The sequence below is a fragment of the Chrysemys picta genome, chromosome 3, assembly GCF_011386835.1.
Source record: "Chrysemys picta bellii isolate R12L10 chromosome 3, ASM1138683v2, whole genome shotgun sequence".
In the NCBI taxonomy this organism is placed as follows: domain Eukaryota; kingdom Metazoa; phylum Chordata; order Testudines; family Emydidae; genus Chrysemys; species Chrysemys picta.
This window is the reverse complement of record NC_088793.1, coordinates 3,255,184-3,278,230: the sequence shown is the minus strand read 5'-3', so window position 1 is coordinate 3,278,230 and position 23,047 is coordinate 3,255,184. Positions and strand designations below refer to the sequence as shown.

At 55.6% G+C, this 23,047-nt stretch overlaps 1 protein-coding gene across 4 annotated transcripts in view; it reads right to left on the bottom strand.

Moving 5' to 3' along the window:
- DPYSL5 (dihydropyrimidinase like 5) overlaps positions 1–23,047 on the bottom strand; it is a 123,984-nt gene that overhangs the window by 21,931 nt on the left and 79,006 nt on the right. For all 4 annotated transcript variants that reach the window (XM_042861475.2, XM_042861477.2, XM_042861476.2 and 1 more), the window contains 5 exons: positions 13,769–13,844; positions 12,297–12,453; positions 11,927–12,068; positions 11,160–11,302; positions 10,457–10,664 (listed from right to left, as the gene is read on the bottom strand). In XM_042861475.2, coding sequence (XP_042717409.2) covers positions 10,457–10,664; positions 11,160–11,302; positions 11,927–12,068; positions 12,297–12,453; positions 13,769–13,844 — 726 coding nt within the window. The remainder of the gene's footprint in view (positions 1–10,456; positions 10,665–11,159; positions 11,303–11,926; positions 12,069–12,296; positions 12,454–13,768; positions 13,845–23,047) is intronic.

Here is a 23,047-nt window from a genome sequence, read left to right as displayed (position 1 = left end):
GTTATGGCCTTCCAGCAGGACTGTGAACCACTGATAACTACTCTCTGGGAACGGTTTTCCAACCAGTTATGCCAGTGAAAGCATGAAGGGTGGAGGCCTGGAACCGCTCCCGGTGGGGACTCACCAGGCTAGGGAGCAGCGCAATGTGGCCTGACAGTGGGCAGAGAACTGCCGCTGGGCAAGCAGTTCCCTGCTGGGTCCCACTGAGGGAGGGCGTGTGGAGAGGGCCCTGTGGGATCACACATGCCAGAGCACCTGGCAGCTCTAACCAAATCATGCTAAGGAACTGGACGACGGCCTCCCTATGCAACACGTGGGGAAAAAAGCTGTGTGATGACAGGGGCCTTCACCCTGAGTGACGCGCTGCAGGTCTCATGCTGCCAGTGCTCAACATTCCTAGGACATTTAAACTGTACCGAGGACAATTTTCTAACTCAGTAAGTGTTGCAGCCAACACAGGGGAATTCTGTATTAGACCTTGTCCTAACAGCCAGAGGGGAACTGATCACAGAGCTAAAAATTAGTGGTACCTTTAGGTACAAGTGATCATGACTTGATCACATTTATAAAGTGCAAGCAGTCTTAAAGTCCAGACCGGTAATACACACACTTGGTGCTTGAACAGGGCCAATTTCACAAAAGCTGAAAACAGTTATGAACCAAATCAGCTGGGAGGAAGAACTGAGTCATAAAAATGCAAATGAAGATTGGGAATTGTTCAGGAACAATTCATTAGATGCCCCAAAAGCCACAACTGCATAATTGAAGAAGGCCATACTGATTCAAAAACTGAACTGGTTTAGAGAAGTGAAGGCAGCTATAAAAATATATAAATAACAAATGGAAGAAAGGGGAAGTTAATAGTAATAACTATAAATCAGAAGCTAGGAATTGTAGAAAATTCATAAGGGAAGCAAAGGGACACAATAATAGATCTACAGCCAGCAGAGATAAGGACAATATCTAACCCTAACGGGCCATTGCCTTATGTTAATCCGTATAGCTAATGTGACATTATTGACATGAACTGTGACCGTATAGATCATTGTTGCAACCACTGTTATATATTTGGACATAAGCTTTCGTGGGCTAGAACCCACTCCATCAGATGCATGGAGTGGAAAATACAGGAAAAGATGTGATTTGCCTTACCAAGTGTGAGGTCAGTATAACGAGACAATTCAATTGACAGCAGGATACCAAGGGAGGAAAAATAACTTCTGAAGTGGTAATGAGAGTGGTCCATTTCAGACAGTTGACAAGAAAGTGTGAGTAACAGTAAGGGGGAAATTAGTATTGGGGTGTGACGTTATTGATATAATCTGGGACCATATAGATCATTGTTGCAACCAAGGTCCTGTAGTGGCACGCAAATCTTGTATAAAGGGGGTCAAATGGGGTGTCTAAGACAAGGTTATGGTTTACTGGTTATGATTATGCTGTCTATATGTGTGTATCACTTTTGTAGTTGAAGTTATGAATATTGGCTCTATACTGTCTGTATTTCAAACTTATGCTATGCTGCTGGGTGACATCCCAGACAAACTGGTGTTAGCTCTGCCTAGCCTGCTTGATGGCCCGTTAAGGACCATCAGCTATACAATGGACCCATTGAGAGAAGGCAGATACGCCTTGTAACTCAGCAAAGTATGCAGGGACTGGCCCATGTGACTCCAGACTCCATTTTGCTGTAATTTTCCACAGTAAGAACAAAGAGGTGTTCTTACACCTGGAAAAGACTATATAAGTCTGATGCCTCATCTCCATCTTGTCTTCAATCCTGCTTCTTACCTCTGGAGGGACTTTGCTACACTGAAGCTCGGAACAAAGGACTGAGGACCCATCCCAGCGGGGGATGTATTCCAGAGACTTGATTTGAACCTGCAGTTTATTTCATCGCTGCTGCAAGCCTGAACCAAGAACTTTGCCATTACTGTATGTAATTGATTCCATTTAACCAATTCTAACTCTCATCTCTATCTTTTTCCTTTTATGAATAAACCTTTAGATTTTAGATTCTAAAGGATTGGCAACAGCGTGATTTGTGGGTAAGATCTGATTTGTATATTGACCTGGGTCTGGGGCTTGGTCCTTTGGGATCAGGAGAACCTTTTTCTTTTACTGGGGTATTGGTTTTCATAACCATTTGTCCCCATAACGAGTGGCACTGGTGGGAATACTGGGAAACTGGAGTGTCTAAGGAGATTGCTTGTGAGACTTGCGGTTAGCCAGTGGGGTGAGACCGAAGTCTTCCTAGTCAGGCTGGTTTGGTTTGCCTTAGAGGTGGAAAAAACCCCAGCCTTGGGCTGTAACTGCCCTGTTTTAGCAATTTGTCCTGAGTTGGCACTCTCAGTTGGGTTCCGCCAGAACCGCATTGTCACATGGGGAAATTGGGTTTAGGTTTTGTAATGACCCAACCACTCCCAGTCTTTATTCAGGCCTAATCTGATGGTGTCCAGTTTGCAAATTAATTCCAGTTCTGCAGTTTCACATTGGAGTCTGTTTTTGAAGATTTGCCACTTTCAGGTCTGTTATTGAGGGATCAGGGAGATTGAAGTGTTCTGATTGAACGTTATGATTCCTGATGTCAGATTTGTGTCCATTAATTCTTTTACGTAGAGATTGTCCAGTTTGGCCAATGTACATGGCAGAGGGGCATTGCTGGCACATGATGGCATAGATCACATTAGTAGATGTGCAGATGAACGAGCCCCTGATGGTGTGGCTGATGTGGTTAGGTCCGATGAGGCTGTCCCTTAAATAGATATGTGGACAGAGTTGGCATCAGGGTTTGATTCCTGGATTGATGTTTTTGTTGTGTGGTGTGTGGTTGCTGGTGAGTATTTGCTTCAGATTTGGGGGCTGTCTGTAAGTGAGGACTGGCCTGTCCCCGAAGGTCTGTGAGAGCGAGGGATCGTCCTTCAGGATAGGTTGTAGATCCTTGATGATGCGCTGGAGAGGTTTTAGTTGGGGCTGAAGGTGACGGCTAGTAGCGTTCTGTTACTTTCTTTGTTGGGCCTGTCTTGTAGTAGGTGACTTCGGGGTACCCTTCTGGCTCTGTCAATCTGTTTTTTCACTTCACCAGGTGGGTATTGTAGTTTTAAGAATGCTTGATAGAGATCCTGTAGGTGTTTGTCTCTGTCTGAGGGATTGGAGCAAATGCGGTTGTATCTTAGAGCTTGGCTGTAGACAATGGATCATGTGATGTGGTCTGGATAAAAGCTGGAGGCATGTAGGTAAGTATAGGGTGGTGTTTATGTGACCATCGCTTATTAGCACTGTAGTGTCTAGGAAGTGAATCTCTTCTGTGGACTGGTCCAGGCTGAGGTTGATGGTGGGGTCGAAATTGTTGAAATCTTGGTGGAATTCCTCTTTTGTTGTATTTTGCAGATACAGACTAACACGGCTAACGCTCTGAAACCTGTTATATATTTGCAGCAAATATTGTACAAAGGTTGTCAAGTGAAGTGTCTATAAAAAGGTTATGATTTGCTGGTTATGATTATGCTGTCTGTACATGTGTATCATTTTTGAAGTTGAAGTTATGAATATTGCCTATGTATTTGTATCTCAATGTGTAGCATTAGTGAAGAATTTGGGCAGCTTCTTGAGAAAGGAATTTGCAAGTTAAGTGCCCAATCAAGAAACAGTTAACTAACAATGGACCTTGAGAGACTCCAGTCCACATGAAAAGTCTTCCTGGGACGCTCAAGGTAGCATGTGAGCAATGGCTGATCTCCCTGTAAAACAGTGGGTCTCAAACTTTTTTACTGGCAACGTCTTTCACATTGCAAGCCTCTGAGTGTGACCCCCCCAAATAAATTAAACACCCTTTAAATACATTTAACACCATTATAAATGCTGGAGGCAAGCGGGGTGTGGGCTGGAGGTTAACAGCTCACGACCCCCCATGTAATGACCTTGCGACCACATGAGGGGTCCTGACCCCCAGTTTGAGAACCCCTGCTGTAAAAGAACTGAGTCATGCATGGACATGTGACTTGCCCATGTGGCTACAAACTCCATCTTGTTGCTGTGATTTTGCACAGGAGAACAAAGGGGTTTCCCACCCCCAAGAAAAATAATATAAAAGGCCCTGGAAACTCCTCTATTTTGTCTTCAATCCTGCTTCTTACTTCTGGAGGAACCTTGCTATGTTCTTCTGTTCTGTGCTACAAACTGAAGCTCTGAACAAAGGACTGAATGACCCATCCCAGCTGTGGATGTTCCAGAGACTTGATTTGAACCTGCAGTTTATTCTATCACTGCTGCAAGCCTGAACCAAGAACTTTGCCATTACTGTATGTAATTGATTACATTTAACCAATTCTTGCTCTCATCTATAATTCTTTCTTTTTTTGAATAAACCTTTAGATTTTAGATTCTAAAGGATTGGCAACAGCGTGATTTGTGGGTAAGATCGGATTTGTATATTGACCTGGGTCTGGGGCTTGGTCCTTTGGGATCAGGAGAACCTTTATCTTTTACTGAGGTATTGGTTTTCATAACCATTTGTCCCCATAACGAGTGGCACTGGTGGTGATACTGGGAAACTGGAGTGTCTAAGGGAATTGTTTGTATGACTTATGGTTAGCCAGTGGGGTGAGACCGAAGTCCTCTCTTTTTGGCTGGTTTGGTGCCTTAATGGTAAAGGAAGCCCAACCTTGGGCTGTAACTGCCCTGGGTCACGGAGGCACCGGGCGATGCTCTGGAACTGCTCCCTACGAAGCCAGTCTGGACTCTGGGGGAGCCCCTCTCTGTGAGCAGACTGTCTCCAGGGCAAGGAGCTCACACGGCTTCACCTCCTGGGTCTGACCTCGGAGCATTCAGCATCCCCTTCCTCGCCGTGCGCTTCCCGCAGCGAGTCCGCCCAGGAGGGCTCCTGGGGAAGCCAGAGGGCCTTGCCCCCCAACTCCGCAGTCAGACGTGACCCTCAGCCAGCCAGTAAAACCTAAGGTTTATTAGACGACAGGAACACAGTCCAAAACTGAGCTTGTAGGTACAGAGAACAGGACCCCTAAGTCAGGTCCATCTTGGGGGAAGGGAGGCCAGAGCCCTGTCTGGGCCCCCTCCATTTCCCCAGCCAGCTCCAAACTGAAACTTTTCAGCCCTTCCTCTGGCCTTTGTTTCTTTCCCCGGCCAGGAGGCCACCTGATCTCTTTGTTCTACAACACCTTCAGATGGCTCTTGCAGGGGAGGGGCCCAGGCCATCAGTTGTCAGGAGATAGGGTGTCAGCCATTGTCTGTGCAGACGGCCTCACACCTGCCCTCTAGGGCTCTGCAACAATCACACCCTGATCCCGCCACCTAGATACTTAAGAACTGCATAGGGGAAACTGAGGCACTCACACAGTATTCAGAGAAAGCATTAAGAACATTCCCACTTCGTCACACCCTGCTCTAAGCAATTTGTCCTGAATTGATACTCTCAGTTTTGTCCCGCCAGAGGCAGCATCGTTACAGCTAATTACCGGTGATGCTTAGGAAATAGGTCCATTAGGAGTCTCCATAATTGTCTACTGTTTGCCTAAGGACTCCGAGCTGTCAAAGAAGACCTGGAACGGTATAAGAATGGCTGGGGTCCTGATCCTTTTTATCTCAGATCTGCTTGATGCTTCAAGCAGGGGAAGCTTAAGCCATAAGACTGAGATCTCCAGTCCTAATCTGGATCACCCTGAATATGGAGACTGGACTATAATTTATGGACCAATTCTGAAATAACTCTTTGCAACTACAAAGCTCACTATCTCTACTATGAATCTGATCTCAGAACTGTACTCCTGTCTGTATGTATACTGATTTTTTAACCAATACCGTCTCTCTTCTTTTAAAATAAATGTTAGTTTAGTTAATCAGAATTGGCTGTAAGCATGTAGTTGGGTAAGATCTGGAATATTCATTAACTTGGGTGGTAATGTGTCCGATCCTTTGGGATTGGTAGAACTTCCCTATATGAGGAATAAGATTTTCAGTAACCCTCATCGTATTTGACTTGGGTGTCTGGGCGGAGGCCTAAGGCTGGGTGCTTCTGGGTAACCAGTGAGGTATTACAGAAGCTGTTTGGGGCTGGTTTGGTAAATCTAAGTACTGGAATATCCACCAGCTTTGGGGATTGTCTGCCCCGTTCTTTGCAGTTCACTCTAATTGAGTAACTCCAGTGTGGCCCCCCGGGACCCCAGTCACAGCAACATACACCCACCTCTCTCTCTCTCTCAGCTTATCCTGAGAACAAACTTTGTCCTTTCGCCCTCCCTCCGGCCTGGTATCCATGCAAAATATAGAAGAAACCGAGGCACACGCAGGACTTTCAAAAATACTACAGAAAATTCCCACTTTGTCACACATGGGTTTAAGGAAAATGGATCCTGTCAAACTAACTTGATATATTTTTGATGAGATTTCAAGTCCGGTTGCTCAAGGTAACAGTGTTGATATAATATGCTCAGATTTCTCTAAGGCATTTGACATGGTACTGCATGACATTGCGATTAAAATACTAGAATGTTATAAAGTAAACCTGGCCCACCATAAATGGATTCAAAGCTGGCTAACTGATAGATCTCAACGTGTAATTGTAAATGGGGAGTCATCATCGAACGGGGTGTTTCTAGTGGGGTCCTGCAGGGATCAGCTCTCAGCCCTACGTTATTTAACATTTGTATTGACGACCTGGAAGAAAACAAAATCACAACTGATAAAGCTTGCAGATGACACAAATGTTGGGGGAGTGGTAAATAATGAAGAAGACAGGTCATTGACTCACACTGATGTAGGGTGACCAGATAGCAAGTGTAAAAAATTGGGACAGGGGGTCAGGGATAATAGGTGCCTATTGTTACGTTATGAGTGTGATATAATATCTCATTGAAAGATGACAGAGCCAGAAAGAGTTAATTACCTCACTGACTGACCTGACCCATGGCTGAACTTTAGAGACTGGTTAGGAAGATGTGTAAATGAATAGAGCTTTGAAATGCAAGTCTGCATTGTTAGAGGTAGAAGGGGAGCTGTTTGCTCAGGTCTTGTGATGTAAGCAAACAAGTCTTGTCTATTACTATAGCTTTGATTCAAAGATCAAAAAAGGAATATTAACATTTGTGATGACACTTGAGTGAAATAGTATTATTGTCTCTATGTCTCTTTGAAGGTCGTGGTAACCTGTATCTGAACTGTTTAATGGATAAATTACCCTGTGCTAATTGCCAGGATGTTTGGGAGAAGGAGAGTTGAGCCTATTGTTTTTTCAGGCCAAAAGGCTGCAGGAAATGTATAAAAACCCTGGGACACGATGCTGCTGCATCTCAGATCTGCTTTGGGTTTCAAGAGGGGGAAACCTTAAGCCACAAGGATTGAGATCCCCAGTCACTGACTGGAATCACCCTGAATATGGACATTGGACTATAACCTATGGACTATTTCTAAAAGGACTTTTGGCAACTACAAACTGATCTCTGCTATGTATCTGAACCTCAAGAATTGAATTAAAGTCTGTCTGTAGATTGATCTTTTAACCAACTCTCTCTCTTTTCTTTTTTAATAAATTTTACCTTAGTTAATAAGAATTGGCTATTAGCGTGTATTTTGGGTAAGATCTAAGTTGTAATTGAACCTGGGTGTGTGGCTGACCCTTTGGGGTTGGAAGAACCTTTTCTTTTATATGATGAGATAAGATTCTCAGTAATCATCATTATATCTGACAGGTGTGTCTGGACGGAAGCCTGAGGCCGGGCACTTTAAGGGAACTGGGTTGTTTGGACTTCTGAGTAACCAGTGAGGTCCTATAGAAGCTGTTTTCTGCTGGCTTGGCAAATCTAAGTATTGGAATATCCACCAGCGTTTGGGGTTTGTCTGCCCCGTTCTGTTTGAGTGACCTCAGCTGGCTCCCATGGGCAGCACCGTCACACCTACATAAGAAAAAGCCCCCAAAATCGGGACTGTCCCTATAAAATCGGGACATCTGGGCACCCTACACTGATGTGGATCGCTTGGTAAATTGAGGGCAAGCGACATGTGTGTTTTAATAGGGTTACATGTAGGAACAAAGAATGCAGGCCAGATTTCCAGGCTGGGGGGCTTTCCCCTGGAAGGCACAGACTCTGAAAACAATTTTGAGGGGTGGCCTGGACTATCAGCTGAACTTGAGCTCCCAGTGTGATGCTGTGGCCAAAAGGGCTAATACATAAGCAGGGCTCCCGAGGAGGAGTTGAGAGGTTATTTTACTCTGTGTGGAAGTGGTGCGACCACTGCTGGAGTCCTGGGTCCTGGTGCCCACAATTCCCCAAGAGATTCTCCATCACTCACGTTTTTCTAACAGGTCTGTTCTGGGAATTATTTAGGGCAGGTCTCAGACTAGCTGATCTGATTCCCGCTGGCCTGGGGATCTATGAATGTCTGAACTCGGCCAGGGCCGGTGACTGGGATCGTTCTGGGTGAATGAATCCCTGGCCACTGGTGGGGAAGCAGCTCCAGGAGCCCGGGGCTTTCCTAGCCAAGCAGGGGGCCCTGGACTCAGACGCTTTGATGGGAAGGAGCCTTCCCCTTTCCCATCCCTCCCCACTCGGAGTCAGAGCAGGCTGAGCCGGCAGGATCCAGGGCTCCCCAGAGTTGTGAGCTCCTGGACCTTGAACACAGAGCCTGGGTCCCAGCCAGACTTCGTGTGGACCCCTGCGGAGCAGCCCTGTCCCTCACTGCACACCCACCCACGGGCCAGCACTCGGCCCAAGAGAACCACACCCAGCACCCTGCCGACACAGCATGATCCCCCCACTCCTCGGACTCAGGAGGGGAGACAGGCGCACGACGGGTCCGAGTTCCCCTTCTCCAGAGAGGCGTAAGGACAGCCCCCCACTACCCAGGAGGGAGCCAAGACCCCCAGGCGGCACGGCCCTCAGCGCTTCCCCCGCCTCCTTCCCAGATCCCGGGGCTGGTCCCTCGGCTTGGCCCCAGTCCTCTCTCATTGCTCCCCCTGAGTGCCATGATGTGAGCCACACGCTCCTCCGGCCCAGGCTCCATTCAACACCCTCCTTGCCCTCCCCTTGACACCCTCCCCTCGGCCAACGCCCCTCCCCTCAACCCCCTTTCTTCGGCCAATGCCCCTCCCCTCAGCCAATGCCCCTCCCCTCGGCCCCTCGGCCAACGCCCCTCCCCTCGGCCAACGCCCCTCCCCTCAACCCCATTTCCTCGGCCAATGCCCCTCCCCTCAAACCCGTGACCCCCCGGGGCAACAACTCTCCCCCCAAATCCCCAGCATGCCCCCATCTGCTCCCACCTTCTCTTCCCCCTCACCAGTCCCAGCTCCCCCCAGTACAGAGTCGGCAGAGAGACATGTCCAGGTCGCTGCGTGACTTCCCCAGCCACCCCAGGGCTGTGCCCAGCAGCCGTACAAAGCCTGCCTCTCTGCCGGCCTTGCCCCAGCTCACGCACCGGCCTCCTCTGCGGGCATCACATGGAGCCAGCTCACGGCAGCGGGGGGCAGGCGCTCCTCAGTGCCAGCTGCATCACGTTCTCCGGCCCAGCCGCTCCCACCACTCCGGTGGCTGCAGAGCAGCCGCAAAGCCCAGCAGTGCGGGCAGTGGAGTCAGACAATCACTCCGCAGCAGGGCGACTGGGCGTTGACTCTGAACCCTAATGATACCAATGCCAACGTAGGTGGTATGTCACTGCTCACCCCAGCGGGCTGCAGAGGACAGGAGTGCTCTCCTCTCCTGGGAGCGCAGCCCCTTTTGCCACCGCCAGTGAGTAGAGTGCAGGAGGGGACCAGCCGCCGGGCTCCTTCCTGTTCCCCACCCTGCTGGGGCAGAGCCTCCGGCTCAGCCCTCTGCCGAGGTGCTACACGGCGGGAGACGGCCTGGCCTGGTGCTCAGGCTCGCCAGGCAAAGGCTGCTCTCAACCAGCGCGAGAGATGCAGTGTTGCCGGTGGGGGAATCACACCAGCCGGCTGCCCCTGTGCACAGCCGCAGGGCACCGTGGGTAGAACCCTTTGCCCTCCGCCCACCTGCAGGCTCTTTGCCTCGTGGGATACCCTGCGATAGGAGGAGGAAGGGAGGGAGTCGGGGGTCCGCTCCTGGATTGTCTCCTCCCAGAGGCTGGGCCCCACAGATGTGGCTGAGCCTGTAGGCAGAGGAAACCCACCCGAGGCTGCCCTGCCCAGCGTGGGCTGTCTCCTGCCAGCGGGGCCCCTGCGCAGCGCCCACCCACGCTGCCACACGCGGCCCCCTGCAGTTGAGAAGAGTGGGGAGTGGCCAACGGCTTCCTACACAACCAACTGGCCCATCTTGCTGCCGAGGTGGCCCAGCGGCGGGATCCCGGGCTCAGGCACCGCGCCACCTTGCCCTGCACCATGATCCTGGCCCCGCTCCGGCCGTGTGGGGACGTGCAGGGGCGGCCAGGCGTGCGGGTGACCCTGAAGCCATGCACAGCACCGCAGAGCACGGGACACCCAGCCCCCCCCTCCTACCTTCTCCCGCTGGACAAGCTTCTTGTAGACGGAGTCGGGGAAGGAGCGGAGCGGGCAGAACTTGCCGGTGCCCTCAGCGCACATGAAGACGCCGTTCTCGTAGACCACGCGCCCGCGGCTGATGGTGACCAGCGGCACCCCGTGGCAGCGCATGTTCTCATACAGGCTGATGTCTCCGCCCTGCACCTGGGTGCTGGCAGAGATGGTCCTGCGGGTGACACAGTGAGAGCAGCTGGTTACAGCCCGGCCCAGAGAGGAGGTGGCTCACTGCACTGGGGCAGCCCTGTGCTAAGAGCCAGCAGCGCCCCTGCAAGGGCCCAGGCGCGGCGCAGCCAGGACCCCCCAGGGCAATGAGCAGCACCAACCGGCACCGGGACAAGGATCGCTCCCCCCCTCCCCCCGCCACCAGCGTCTGTCCTGGGCCCGTCGGGCACCAACCGGGATACGACTCGCTGCCACCCCACCCCACCCCCCGACCAGCATCTGTCCTGGGTCCATCGGGCACCGACCGGCACCGGGACGCGGCTCGCTGCCCCCCCCCGACCAGCGTCTGTCCTGGGTCCGTCGGGCACCGACCGGCACCGGGACGCGGCTCGCTGCCCCCCCCCCCCCCGACCAGCGTCTGTCCTGGGTCCGTCGGGCACCAACCGGCACCAGGAAAAGACGCTCTGCCTCTGCCCCTCCCCCTTGGCCCCATTCCTACCTGGTGGCTTCAGGGTCCCACACCACAATGTCTGCGTCAGCCCCGGGGATGATGCGGCCCTTCCGTGGGTACAGGTTGAGGATCTTGGCCGCGTTCGAGCTCGTCACGGCTACAAAGCGGTTCTCGTCCATCTTCCCCCCTACCTGCAAACACAGCAGGGGGCTGAGACGGTGCGGCAGGGGGTGTTCTGCTATGGCCCCTCCGGGAGGGCTGGGCAGCCCAGGGGTGTGGGCACTGCTGTCAGAGGGGGCAGGGTCCCCCCATCTCTCCTCCCCCGAGTGGTGCGACCTGCCCCATCACGACAGCGGCTGGGAGAGGAAGCTGCAATTGCCCCAGGTCACTCCTAGCTCCCCCTAGCCCCATGCCACAGGGCTGAGCCGGGGATCCAGCACCAGCCAGGGGCTGCCTCGTGGGGTGGGCAGGACCCAGATGCAGACTGAACGCCCACCCCCTATGTTACCAGAGCCCCAGAGAGCCAGGTCACACCCCACGGGAATGCAGCCCCCTCTGGGGGGCAGCGAGTAGCGGTACTCCACCCCGGTGCACAGGGAGGATGGGCACTTGTCAGGATCGGGCCCCAGGCTATATGCCTCAGTGGTCCGTCTCCGCTAGCAGGGCACGGCAGTCCTGAGAGTGCCACCCACTAGCACGGCTCCCCACAGCACCGGAGGTGGCCAAGTCCTGGATCCCGGCCCAGCGTGTGCTAGGCTCCTCATGCCCGACCCATGGCCGTGCAGCTGTGCCGCGCCCGGGGCGGTGCCACATACCACACCCCGCTCCCAGATGACGCTCATGCGGTCTTGCACGCCGCTCACGCCGTGCGGGATCTTGGTGAAGTCCTCCTTGCCCATGGCTTTCTGCTTGCTGGTGAAGGGCCGGTGGTCGGAAGCCACGACATTCAGGGTGTCGCTGCCAGGAGAGAGGGGAGCAGGGGTTACCGGCCCGGCGGCCGTGGTGCTGCTCACCCTGAGGGCCCTGGTACATTGATTACAGACCAGCGCCCATGGCTGGGACCTCTCTAGTGCCCGGCAGTGGAGCAGAGAGTGCCCTGCCTGGGGCTCTAACAGGACCCATGGGTCAGGCAGCGCCAGACCCGCAGGATTAGCCCCTCCCCTAGCAGTGCCCGGCGGCCCTCACTTGGCTAGCAGGCTCATGAGGTAGGTGGAGGTGTTGGTGTCCAGCCGCAGGGGCGGCACAGTGACGTAGGCGGCGGCGTGGGACCAGTCCTGGTGATAATAGTGCAGGCCTGTCAGCGTGGCGTGCGCCGTGGTGGTCTCTGCATACACCACTTTCCCTGCAAAGAGAGAGGGGACATGGGGGTCGGGGGGACGGGCTGTGCCGCTGAGGTGCAGCCAAGGGCAGCGCGTGGATCGCCTGGGGGCAGGAGTGTTCCTCCCACCACCCTGCCAGCCTCATGGCGAGGCAGCACGCGGATCCCCGCCCCAAGTAAGAGACGGTCTGCAGAGCCGTCTGATGGGCTGGCACCAGCCGCCTGGGCACAGTGTTACACAGATGGTATAGGGGAAACTGAGGCAGAGAAACAGGGAGGGACTCGCCTGGGTCACACATCAGCAGAGCTAGGTAGGGGCTAGGACTTGGGGCCCTCACCCCCAGGCCTGTGCTGCAGCTACTAGACCCCAGGGCTCTCAGGCCCACAGAGCCACTGCCTGGCCCATGGGCCATCATTGCAGGGCAGCAAAGTGGCTGGGACTTGGCCAGTCCCCTTGGGTGTGTGTTGGGAGCCATGTGGGGAGGTGGGGCTGGGGGGCTGCAGTGTTGCTGGGGATCGTGTTGGGAGCTGTGTGGAGAGGTGGGGTTGTATTGAGGGGCGAGGCCGGGCAGGGACCGCGTGGGGAGGTGTGGATGGGGCGAGGGGCCGGGGGCCATAGGGGCGAGGCCGGGCGGGGACCGCGTGGGGAGGTGTGGCTGGATCGAGGGGCCGTAGGGGCGAGGCCGGGCGGGGGCTGCGTGGGGAGGTGTGGCTGGGTCGGGGGGCCATAGGGGCGAGGCCGGGCAGGGGCCGCGTGGGGAGGTGTGGCTGGGTCGAGGGGCCGTAGGGGCGAGGCCGGGCGGGGGCTGCGTGGGGAGGTGTGGCTGGGTCGAGGGGCTGAGGGCCGCAGGGGCGAGGCCGGGCGGCTGCTAGAGACTCACAGACGTTCTGGGAGCTGCTCTCTCCGCCCCCGCTGGCCCGGCTGCTCAGGTCAGCCCCTGCTGCCTTCCCCAGGGCCCGGAGCCCAACAGGGTCCCAGCAGCTGCTGGGCTCTAAGGCGCTTGCTGCCAAGGGAGCTGAGCGGCAGGGGCTGCGGGGGCAGCAGCCTCGGCCCCACAGGGAACATCAGGGGCGGGGGTGAGGGGCACCACTGCCCAGGGGCAGACTTACACTCCCCCGCTCAGCTAAGGGCCCCCCCGGCCCATGGACAGAGGACGCTGTGGGCGCCCGGCTGCGGCTCACCCCTGTGGACACTTCTATTAAGACAATGACCTTCCCAGCCCGTGTGGTCGGCCGGGCTCCCCCGGAAAGAGGGCCCGACGCCAGGCCGCGGCTGCTGACCGGAGTTGCCCGGGCCAAGCTCAGAGCCAAGCTGGGGAGGGGCAGCGCCCAGCCTTACCTTGCATCTTAGCGGCAGCCACAACATCGCCGGCAGACACGCTGGACACGTTGACCAGGTAGACGGGGCAGTGAGTCTGAGAAGGACAGCGCAGGTCTCAGAACTGGTGCCGGCGTCCCCAGCCACTGCGCACCGCCCCCCGCCTGCCCACCCGGCTCACGCCGAGGGCTCCGGTCCCTGGACAGGTGAGAGCCCAGCTCACCTCTGCCCCTGCGCCCGCCAGCAGAGCACAACAATCCCTGGGCGGGGGAGCCGCCCAGGGAGCCATGCAGGGGGCATGTGGTGCTGGGAGCCGCCATGGCCCTGCGCCCACAGACAGGGCCGGCTCTAGGTTTTTTGCCGCCCCAAGCAAAAAAAATGTTGGCTGCCCCCCTGTGACGAACTGGGCCTGTTCTCACTGTGGTCTGTGAATGCTGACAGGGGAGTGTGGCTGGGATAGTCTGCATTGGGGGATGGGAGACTGCCCGAGGGCGCATACTTGAGTGTGTAACATGAGAACCCAGGAAGGGGTTGGAGGCCAGGTGACACCTTGGCCCGGGAAACTGAACAAAGGCTGTGGGAGGGGTCGCTGAAGGCAGTGTGTTGGAAGCAGGCTGGAGAGATGGCTGGGAGGAGAGATGGCTCTGACCTCCCAAGGGGGGCTGGGCTGGGGTGCCCTGGGACCCCAAGATGGACCTAACTGAGGGGGTCCCTGTTGTCTGTGCCTGCAAGACCTGTCTTGGACTGTATTCCTGTCATCCAAATAAACCTTCTGCTTTACTAGCTGGCTGAGAGTCATGGTGAATCGCAGGAAGCCGGGGGTGCAGGGCCCTGAGTTCCCCAATACTCCGTGACAACTGGTGGCAGCGGTGGGATCTACTGCACCCCGTGGACGGCGCTTCCTGCAGTAAGTGACTGGGGAGCAGTAAAACGAAGGGGGATTGACGGGGACCAGGCGTGCTGAAGAGTGAGAGAGAGACGGTTATTACCCCTGGGAGTGTGTGACCAGCGAGAAGGACTTTTGCAGTAACAGGGTCCCCCGGGGGGATCGCAGCGAGTGGTCCCAGGGGCGGAGGAGTCTGCAGCTCGACCCTGGCAGAGAGGTGGTGACCTCGAGAAGGGCTGGCACACTAGGGGGCCCCCTGGGAACTGTGGGGAGCTGTGAGCACACAGGCCGGTGAGTGGCCAGCAGGAAGATGTATGCCAAGCGGCTTAAGAGCGACCTGGTGGAGCTGTGCAAGCAGATGGGGCTGCGCATTGGGAGGCTCACCAAAGAACAGCTCATTGCCCGGCTGGAGGCGGAAGATCGCGCGAATGAACTGCTCCCTGTGTCTCAGGGAATCAGCCTGGCAAATGCAGCGCAGGCACCAGTGTCTGTCCCAGCTGGGAGTGGTCAGCCGGCTGCTGAGGGCTTCCCGAGACCCCTCCTTCCTATGCCTAGGGGAAGGGTGGGGAGGAGCCCAGCAAATACCGAAGGCGCCGTGACCCCCCCGGCCAGCAGGGGACCCTCCCGGCGAAGCTCGCCGGCCAGCAGAGGATCCTCCCGGCGACGTTCGGCATCCGTGGAGCGGAATTGGCTGGAATGGGAGAAAGAGCTAAAACTGAGAGAGCTGGAGGATCGTGAACAACAGAGACAGCGTCAGCATGAACGGGAGGAGAAAGAGAGACAGAGACAGGAGAATGAGAGACAGCGTCAGCATGAACTGGAACTGGCGAGACTGAGGGGCAGCGAACCCCCGGCTGCGGTGAGTGAGGGGGGACCCAGGACTGCACGGAGCTTTGATAAGTGCATCCTGGCCCCACGCAAGGAGGGGGAGGACATGGATGACTTCCTGGAGGCCTTTGAGACGGCCTGCGAGCTGCACCGGGTTGATCCCGCGGACAGACTCCGGGTCCTTACCCGCTTACTGGACCCCAAAGCCGTGGCATTGTACCGCCAACTGGAAGAGGCAGAGAAAGGGGACTACGAACTATTCAAAAAGGCCCTGCTACGAGAGTTTGGGCTGACTCCTGAGATGTACCGGGAAAGGTTCCGGAGTCAGGATAAAACCCCTGAGATCTCATATCTGCAACTAGCCGTCCGCATGGAAGGATACGCCAGCAAGTGGGCTGATGGGGCCCAGACGAAGGAGGACCTGGTCAAACTGCTGGTACTGGAGCAACTGTATGAGCGGTGCCCATCCGACCTGAGGCTGTGGTTGGTGGACAGAAAGCCAGAGAACCCGCGACATGCAGGCCGGCTGGCCGATGAGTTTGTAAAGAGCCGGTCAGGAGATAGAAGGGAGGAGTCCCAAAGGAACAGTCCCACCACAACGCAGAGAGAGAGTCGCCATGGGACCTCCCCGTGGGAAAATACAGAAAAACCCCATCAGAGGGGAACATCCGGCGTCAGGACCATCCGACCCACCCGGGGGGACCCATGGGACATGGGCTGCTACCACTGTGGCCAAAAAGGCCACATACGGGCCCAGTGCCCCAGGCTCAGGGACAGACTGAGCAGACCGAACCCACAGAGGGTTGACTGGGTAGAGACCCAGCCGGGCGAGAGGCAGCATTCCCAGGGAAGGGGGGCTGGCAGAGTACCACCTGCTAAGGAGGGAGGAGAGTTCCAGGCTAGCTCCTCTAAGGGGCTGGATGCTCCCGATTCAGGGTTTTTGGTTTATACGGTAGGCGCGGGGCTGTCCCTCCGGAGAGAGTACCTTGTTCCCCTGGAGGTGGATGGGAGGAAGGTCAGTGGATACTGGGATACGGGCGCAGAGGTGACGCTGGCCCGGCCCGAGGTGGTGGCCCCAGATCAGGTGGTGCCCAACACCTACCTGACCCTGACGGGGGTGGGCGGAACACCAGTCAAAGTGCGCGTGGCAAGGGTACACCTGAAGTGGGGGGCCAAGGAGGGCCCCAAGGATGTGGGGGTACACCCGTATTTGCCCACTGAGGTATTGATGGGGGGGGACCTGGAGAACTGGCCAAGCAACCCCCAAAGGGCACTGGTTGTGACCCGCAGTCAGAGCTGGCGAGGGGCACTGCGCCCTGGCCTTGGGGGGGGTGCCTTGCCTGAGGCGCAGGACCCTAACCTGGTGGGGAGGGAACGCCCAGGGACACGGCTCAGGGAGGCTGCAGCTTCAGGCCCAGCGGGCGAGAAAGAGCAGGTGGCCATCCCTGTCCCAGCTGCTGAGTTCCAGGCCGAGTTGCAGAGAGATCCCTCCTTGCGGAAGATAAGGGACCTGGCCGACCTCAATGCGGTACAGACCATGGGACGAGGTGGCCGGAAAAGGTTCCTGTGGGAGAAGGGGTTCCTGTACCGAGAATGGGCTCCCCCAGGGAAAATGGAGTCAGGGGGGATCAGGAGGCAGCTGGTGGTACCCCAGAAGTATCGCCGCCAGCTGCTGGGCCGGGCCCATGACATTCCTCTCTCAGGGCACCAGGGAACCTGGCGTACCCAGCAGAGGCTGCTACGGAGCTTTTACTGGCCTGGGGTCTTTGTTACTGTCCGACAGTACTGCCGATCCTGTGACCCCTGTCAGAGGGGGAGGAAGGCCTGGGACAAGGGGAAAACAGCCTTAGGACCCTTGCCCAGCATAGAGGAGCCTTTCCGGAGGGTGGCCAAGGTTAAAAGGGCGGCTCTAAACCAAGAGAGCCCAAAGCACAGACCTCCAGACTGGAGCGCTGGGAGAAGACCACAGCCCAGTTGGAGCCCCAGAGGTATGGGGGTGGGGAAAGGGCACAGGCCGCATAAACCTTCCCACATGCGAACTGCGAGGGCCAACAAGCACCCCCGTCCTAAGGGGGGGCGTGAAACTGAAGGGGCCTGGTGTAATTCTCACCAAGGAATGGGAGGGATGCGGGGGCATCCATGGGAACGGGGGTAGGTTCGAACTTCCCCGGGTCACTGGCTAAAGTGACCCTGCTCAGTTCGGTCTCGAAGGGGGGAGATGTGTGACGAACTGGGCCTGTTCTCACTGTGGTCTGTGAATGCTGACAGGGGAGTGTGGCTGGGATAGTCTGCATTGGAGGATGGGATCTGCCCGAGGGCGCATACCTGAGTGTGTAACATAAGAACTCAGGAAGGGGTTGAAGGCCAGGTGACTCCTTAGCCCAGGAAACTGAACAAAGGCTGTGGGAGGGGTCGCTGAAGGCAGTGTGTTGGAAGCAGGCTGGAGAGATGGCTGGGAGGAGAGATGGCTCTGACCTCCCAAGGGGGGCTGGGCTGGGGTGCCCTGGGACCCCAGATGGACCTAACTGAGGGGGTCCCTGTTGTCTGTGCCTGCAAGACCTGTCTTGGACTGTATTCCTGTCATCCAAATAAACCTTCTGCTTTACTGGCTGGCTGAGAGTCGCAGTGAATCGCAGGAAGCCGGGGGTGCAGGGCCCTGAGTTCCCCAATACTCCGTGACACCCCCATCCCAACCCTGGGTTCCTCGCCGCACCCCCCTGCCGCCCCAGCCCTGGGCTCTCCCCCCCCCCACCACCTGCACCCTCCTTCTGCCGCAGCCCTGGGTCACTGGTAACTCGCTCCCAGGGCAGGTCATTCAGCAGGAATTGTAGGTGTGCAGAGAACACAGACAGGATTGGTTCCCGTATGGTTACAGCACTGCAGTAAAGTGGAACAATTTTCAGCTTGTGTGATTGGAGGATATCTGGATGCAGATTATAAGACTGTCCTACATTAATGAGGAAAAGTTGAGGTGCCTTTATTATTCTTTTGTTCCCTCTTTCTTTCTATGGGGAGTTTGCCAATGCGATATCACTGTCTTCCTTTTACACAAACCAACAAAAGGCAATGGCTGTTGAAAATAGCAATTCCAGTCCTAATAACCACTGGGAAGCATTTCTTGCTCCATTTTATCCTACGTTTCCTACAGCAAGTTCCAGTGGATCAGTAGATTTGATTTGGGAGAAATGAAGTAACAGCTGCCCAAACGGAGCTTGAGCCCTCCTGAATTGAGGTGTTCAAATCTGGAAGGCAGGTGCCGGGGGGAGGGGGGGACCTGTGGCTCCGCGTGGGAGCACGGCAGCATGTATGCAGCAGCGTGTCTGGTGCTGCGCGAAGCCAGACACGCTGGTCTGAGTGGCACGGTAAGGGGGCTGGGGGGTTGGAGAAGGGGTAGGAGGTTCCGGGGGGGGCAGTCAAGGGACAGGGAGCAAGGGGGGTTGGATGGGTCAGGGGGGGCAGTCAGGGGACAGGCAGCAGTTGGATAGGCATGGGAGTCCCAGGGGGTTGTCAGGGGACAGGTAGGGGGTGAGGTCCTAGGGGAGGATGTTGGGGGGGGGCCTCAGGAGGGGGCAATCAGGGGCCAAGGAATAGTGGGGCTTAGATGGGGGGTGGGGTCCTGGGGGGCAGGGGTCCCGGGAGGGGGTGATCAGGGGACAGGGAGCAGGGGGGTTGGATGGGTTGGGGTTTCTGTGGGGGGCAGTCGGAGGGAGTGGATGGTGGCAGGGTGGGGCTACCCTCCCTCCCCGTGGAGTGTCCTATTTTTTTAATGTTAAAATATGGTATTAACAGGGGCTGCTAACAGGGAGTTTCGCAAGGGAGTTCTCCAGGTGAAGGAGGAGCAATACAGCACCCTTGGAGTAAGTGACTGTCTGTAGTGTGTTTGTTTGTGTTTGGGGGTTACTTGCTGTGTGCTGAGCTTGTGTTTGTCAGTCTGTCTGGTTGTTTGAAGGACCACGTGCTGTGGCTGGCAGTTGGAAGCTATGAGCTTCAAAATATATCGGAAGGACAGAACAGGTCGGGGGGGGAGTGGCACTATATGTGAAAGAAAATGTAGGATCAAATGAAGTACAAATCTTAAGTGAATCCACATGTTCCATACAATCTCTATGGATAGAAATTCCATGCTCTAATAAGAATAGAACATTAGGGATCTATTAGAGACCACCTGAGCAGGACAGTGATAGTGATGATGAAATGCTAAGGGAAATTAGAGCGGCTATCAAAATTAAGAACTCAATAATAGTGGGGGATTTCAATTATCCCCATATTGACTGGGAACATTTCACTTCAGGACGAAATGCAGAGACAAAATTTCTCGATACTTTAAATGACTGCTTCCTGGAGCAGCTGGTACGGGAACCCACAAGGGGAGAGGCAACTCTAGATTTAGTCCTGAGTGGAGCGCAGGAGCTGGTCCAACAGGTAACTATAGCAGGACCGCTTGGAAATAGTGACCATTATACAATAGCATTTAACATCCCTGTGGTTGGAAGAACATCTCAACAGCCCAACACTGTGGCATTTAATTTCAAAAGGGGGAACTATGCAAAAATGAGGGGGTTAGTTAAACAGAAATTAAAAAGGTACAGTGACTAAAGTGAAATCCCTGCAAGATGCATGGGCGCTTTTTAAAGACACCAGAATAGAGGCCCAACTTCAATGTATACCCCAAATTAAGAAACACAGTAAAAGAACTAGAAAAGAGCCACCGTGGCTTAACAACCATGTAAAAGAAGCAGTGAGAGATAAAAAGACTTCCTTTAAAAAGTGGAAGTCAGATCCTAGTGAGGCAAATAGAAAGGAGCATAAACGCTGCCAGATTAAGTGCAAGAATGTAACAAGAAAAGCCAAAGAGGAGTTTGAAGAACGGCTAGCCAAAAACTCCAAAGGTAATAACAAAATGTTTTTTAAGCACATCTGAAGCAGGAAGCCTGCTAAACAACCAGTGGGGCCCCTAGATGATCGAGATACAAAAGGAGCGCTTAAAGATGATAAAGTCATTGCGGAGAAACTAAATGGATTCTTTGCTTCAGTCTTCAGGGCTCAGGATGATAGGGAGATTCCCAAACCTGAGCCGGCTTTTGTAGGTGACAAATCTGAGGAACTCTCACAGACTGAAGTGTCACAAGAGGAGGTTGTGATGAACTGGGCCTGTTCTTACTGTGGTGTGTGAATGCTGACAGGGGAGTGTGGCTAGGATAGTCTGCATTGGGGGATGGGAGTCTGCCCGAAGGCGAATACCTGAGCGTGTAACATGAGAACCCAGGAAGGGGTTGGAGGCCAGGTGACACCTTGGCCCGGGAAACTGAACAAAGGCTGTGGGAGGGGTCGCTGAAGGCAGAGTCTTGGAAGCTGGGTGGGGAGATGGCTGGGAGGCAGAGATTGCTCTGACCTCCCAAGGGGGGGCTGGGATGCCCTGGGACCCCCAGATGGACCTAACTGAGGGGGGCCCTGTTGTCTGTGCCTGCAAGACCTGTCTTGGACTGTATTCCTGTCATCCAAATAAATGTTCTGCTTTACTGGCTGGCTGAGAGTCATGGTGAATCGCAGGAAGCCGGGGGTGCAGGGCCCTGAGTCCCCCAATACTCCGTGACAACTGGTGGCAGCGGCGGGATCTACTGCACCCCGGGGACGGCGCTTCCTGCAGTAAGTGACTGGGGAGCAGTAAAACGAAGGGGGATTGACGGGGACCAGGCGTGCTGAAGAGTGAGAGAGAGACGGTTATTACCCCTGGGAGTGTGTGACCAGCGAGAAGGACTTTTGCAGTAACAGGGTCCCCCGGGGGGATCGCAGCGAGTGGTCCCAGGGGCAGAGGAGTCTGCAGCTCGACCCTGGCAGAGAGGTGGTGACCTCGAGAAGGGCTGGCACACTAGGGGGCCCGCTGGCAACTGTGGGGAGCTGTGAGCACACAGGCCGGTGAGTGGCCAGCAGGAAGATGTATGCCAAGCGGCTTAAGAGCGACCTGGTGGAGCTGTGCAAGCAGAGGGGGCTGCGCAGTGGGAGGCTCACCAAAGAACAGCTCATTGCCCGGCAGGAGGCGGAAGATCGCGCGAATGAACTGATCCCTGTGTCTCAGGGAAGCAGCCTGGCAAATGCAGCGCAGGCACCAGTGTCTGTCCCAGCTGGGAGTGGTCAGCCGGCTGCTGAGGGCTGCCCGAGACCCCTGCTTCCTATGCCTAGGGGAAGGGTGGGGAGGAGCCCAGCAAATACCGAGGGCGCCGTGACCCCCCCGGCCAGCAGGGGATCCTCCCGGCGAAGCTCGCCGGCCAGCAGAGGATCCTCCCGGCGACGTTCGGCATCCGTGGAGCGGATTTGGCTGGAATGGGAGAAAGAGCTAAAACTGAGAGAGCTGGAGGATCGTGAACAACAGAGACAGCATGAACGGGAGGAGAAAGAGAAACGGAGACAGCATGAAGAGAGACAGCGTCAGCATGAACGGGAGGAGAAAGAGAGACAGCGTCAGCATGAAGAGAGACAGCGTCAGCATGAACTGGAACTGGCGAGACTGAAGGGCAGCGAACCCCCGGCTGCGGTGAGTGAGGGGGGACCCAGGACTGCACGGAGCTTTGATAAGTGCATCCTGGCCCCATACAAGGAGGGGGAGGACATGGATGACTTCCTGGAGGCCTTTGAGACGGCCTGCGAGCTGCACCGGGTTGATCCCGCGGACAGACTCCGGGTCCTCACCCCCTTACTGGACCCCAAAGCCGTGGCATTGTACCGCCAACTGGAAGAGGCAGAGAAAGGGGACTACGAACTATTCAAAAAGGCCCTGCTACGTGAGTTTGGGCTGACTCCTGAGATGTACCGGGAAAGGTTCCAGAGTCAGGATAAAACCCCTGAGATCTCATATCTGCAACTAGCCGTCCGCATGGAAAGATACGCCAGCAAGTGGGCTGATGAGGCCCAGACGAAGGAGGACCTGATTAAACTGCTGGTACTGGAGCAACTGTATGAGCGGTGCCCATCCGACCTGAGGCTGTGGTTGGTGGACAGAAAGCCAGAGAACCCGCGACACGCAGGGCGGCTGGCCGATGAGTTTGTAAAGAGCCGGTCAGGGGGTGGCAGGGAGGAGCCCCAAAGGAACAGGCCCGCCGCGATGCAGAGAGAGAGTCACCCTGGGACGTCCCAAAGGGGGAATATGGGAAATCCCCTCCCACGGGGAATGCCCAGCGTCAGGGACAACCGACCGGCTCGAGGGGACCCACGGGACATGAGCTGCTATTACTGCGGCCGAAGAGGCCACGTTCGGGCCCAGTGCCCCAAGCTCAAGGACAGACTGAGCAGACCGAACCCGCACCGGGTTAACTTGGTAGAGGCCCAGACGGACGAGGGGCAGGCTTCTCACGCAAGAGGGGCTGGCAGCTTATCAACGGCTCAAGAGAGAGAAGGGCCCCAGGCCAGCTCCTCTAGGGGGCTGGATGCTCCAGACTCAGGGTTTTTGGTTTATACGGTAGGCGCGGGGCTGTCCCTCCGGAGAGAGTACCTTGTTCCCCTGGAGGTGGATGGGAGGAAGGTCAATGGATACTGGGATACGGGCGCAGAGGTGACGCTGGCTCGGCCCGAGGTGGTGGCCGCAGATCAGG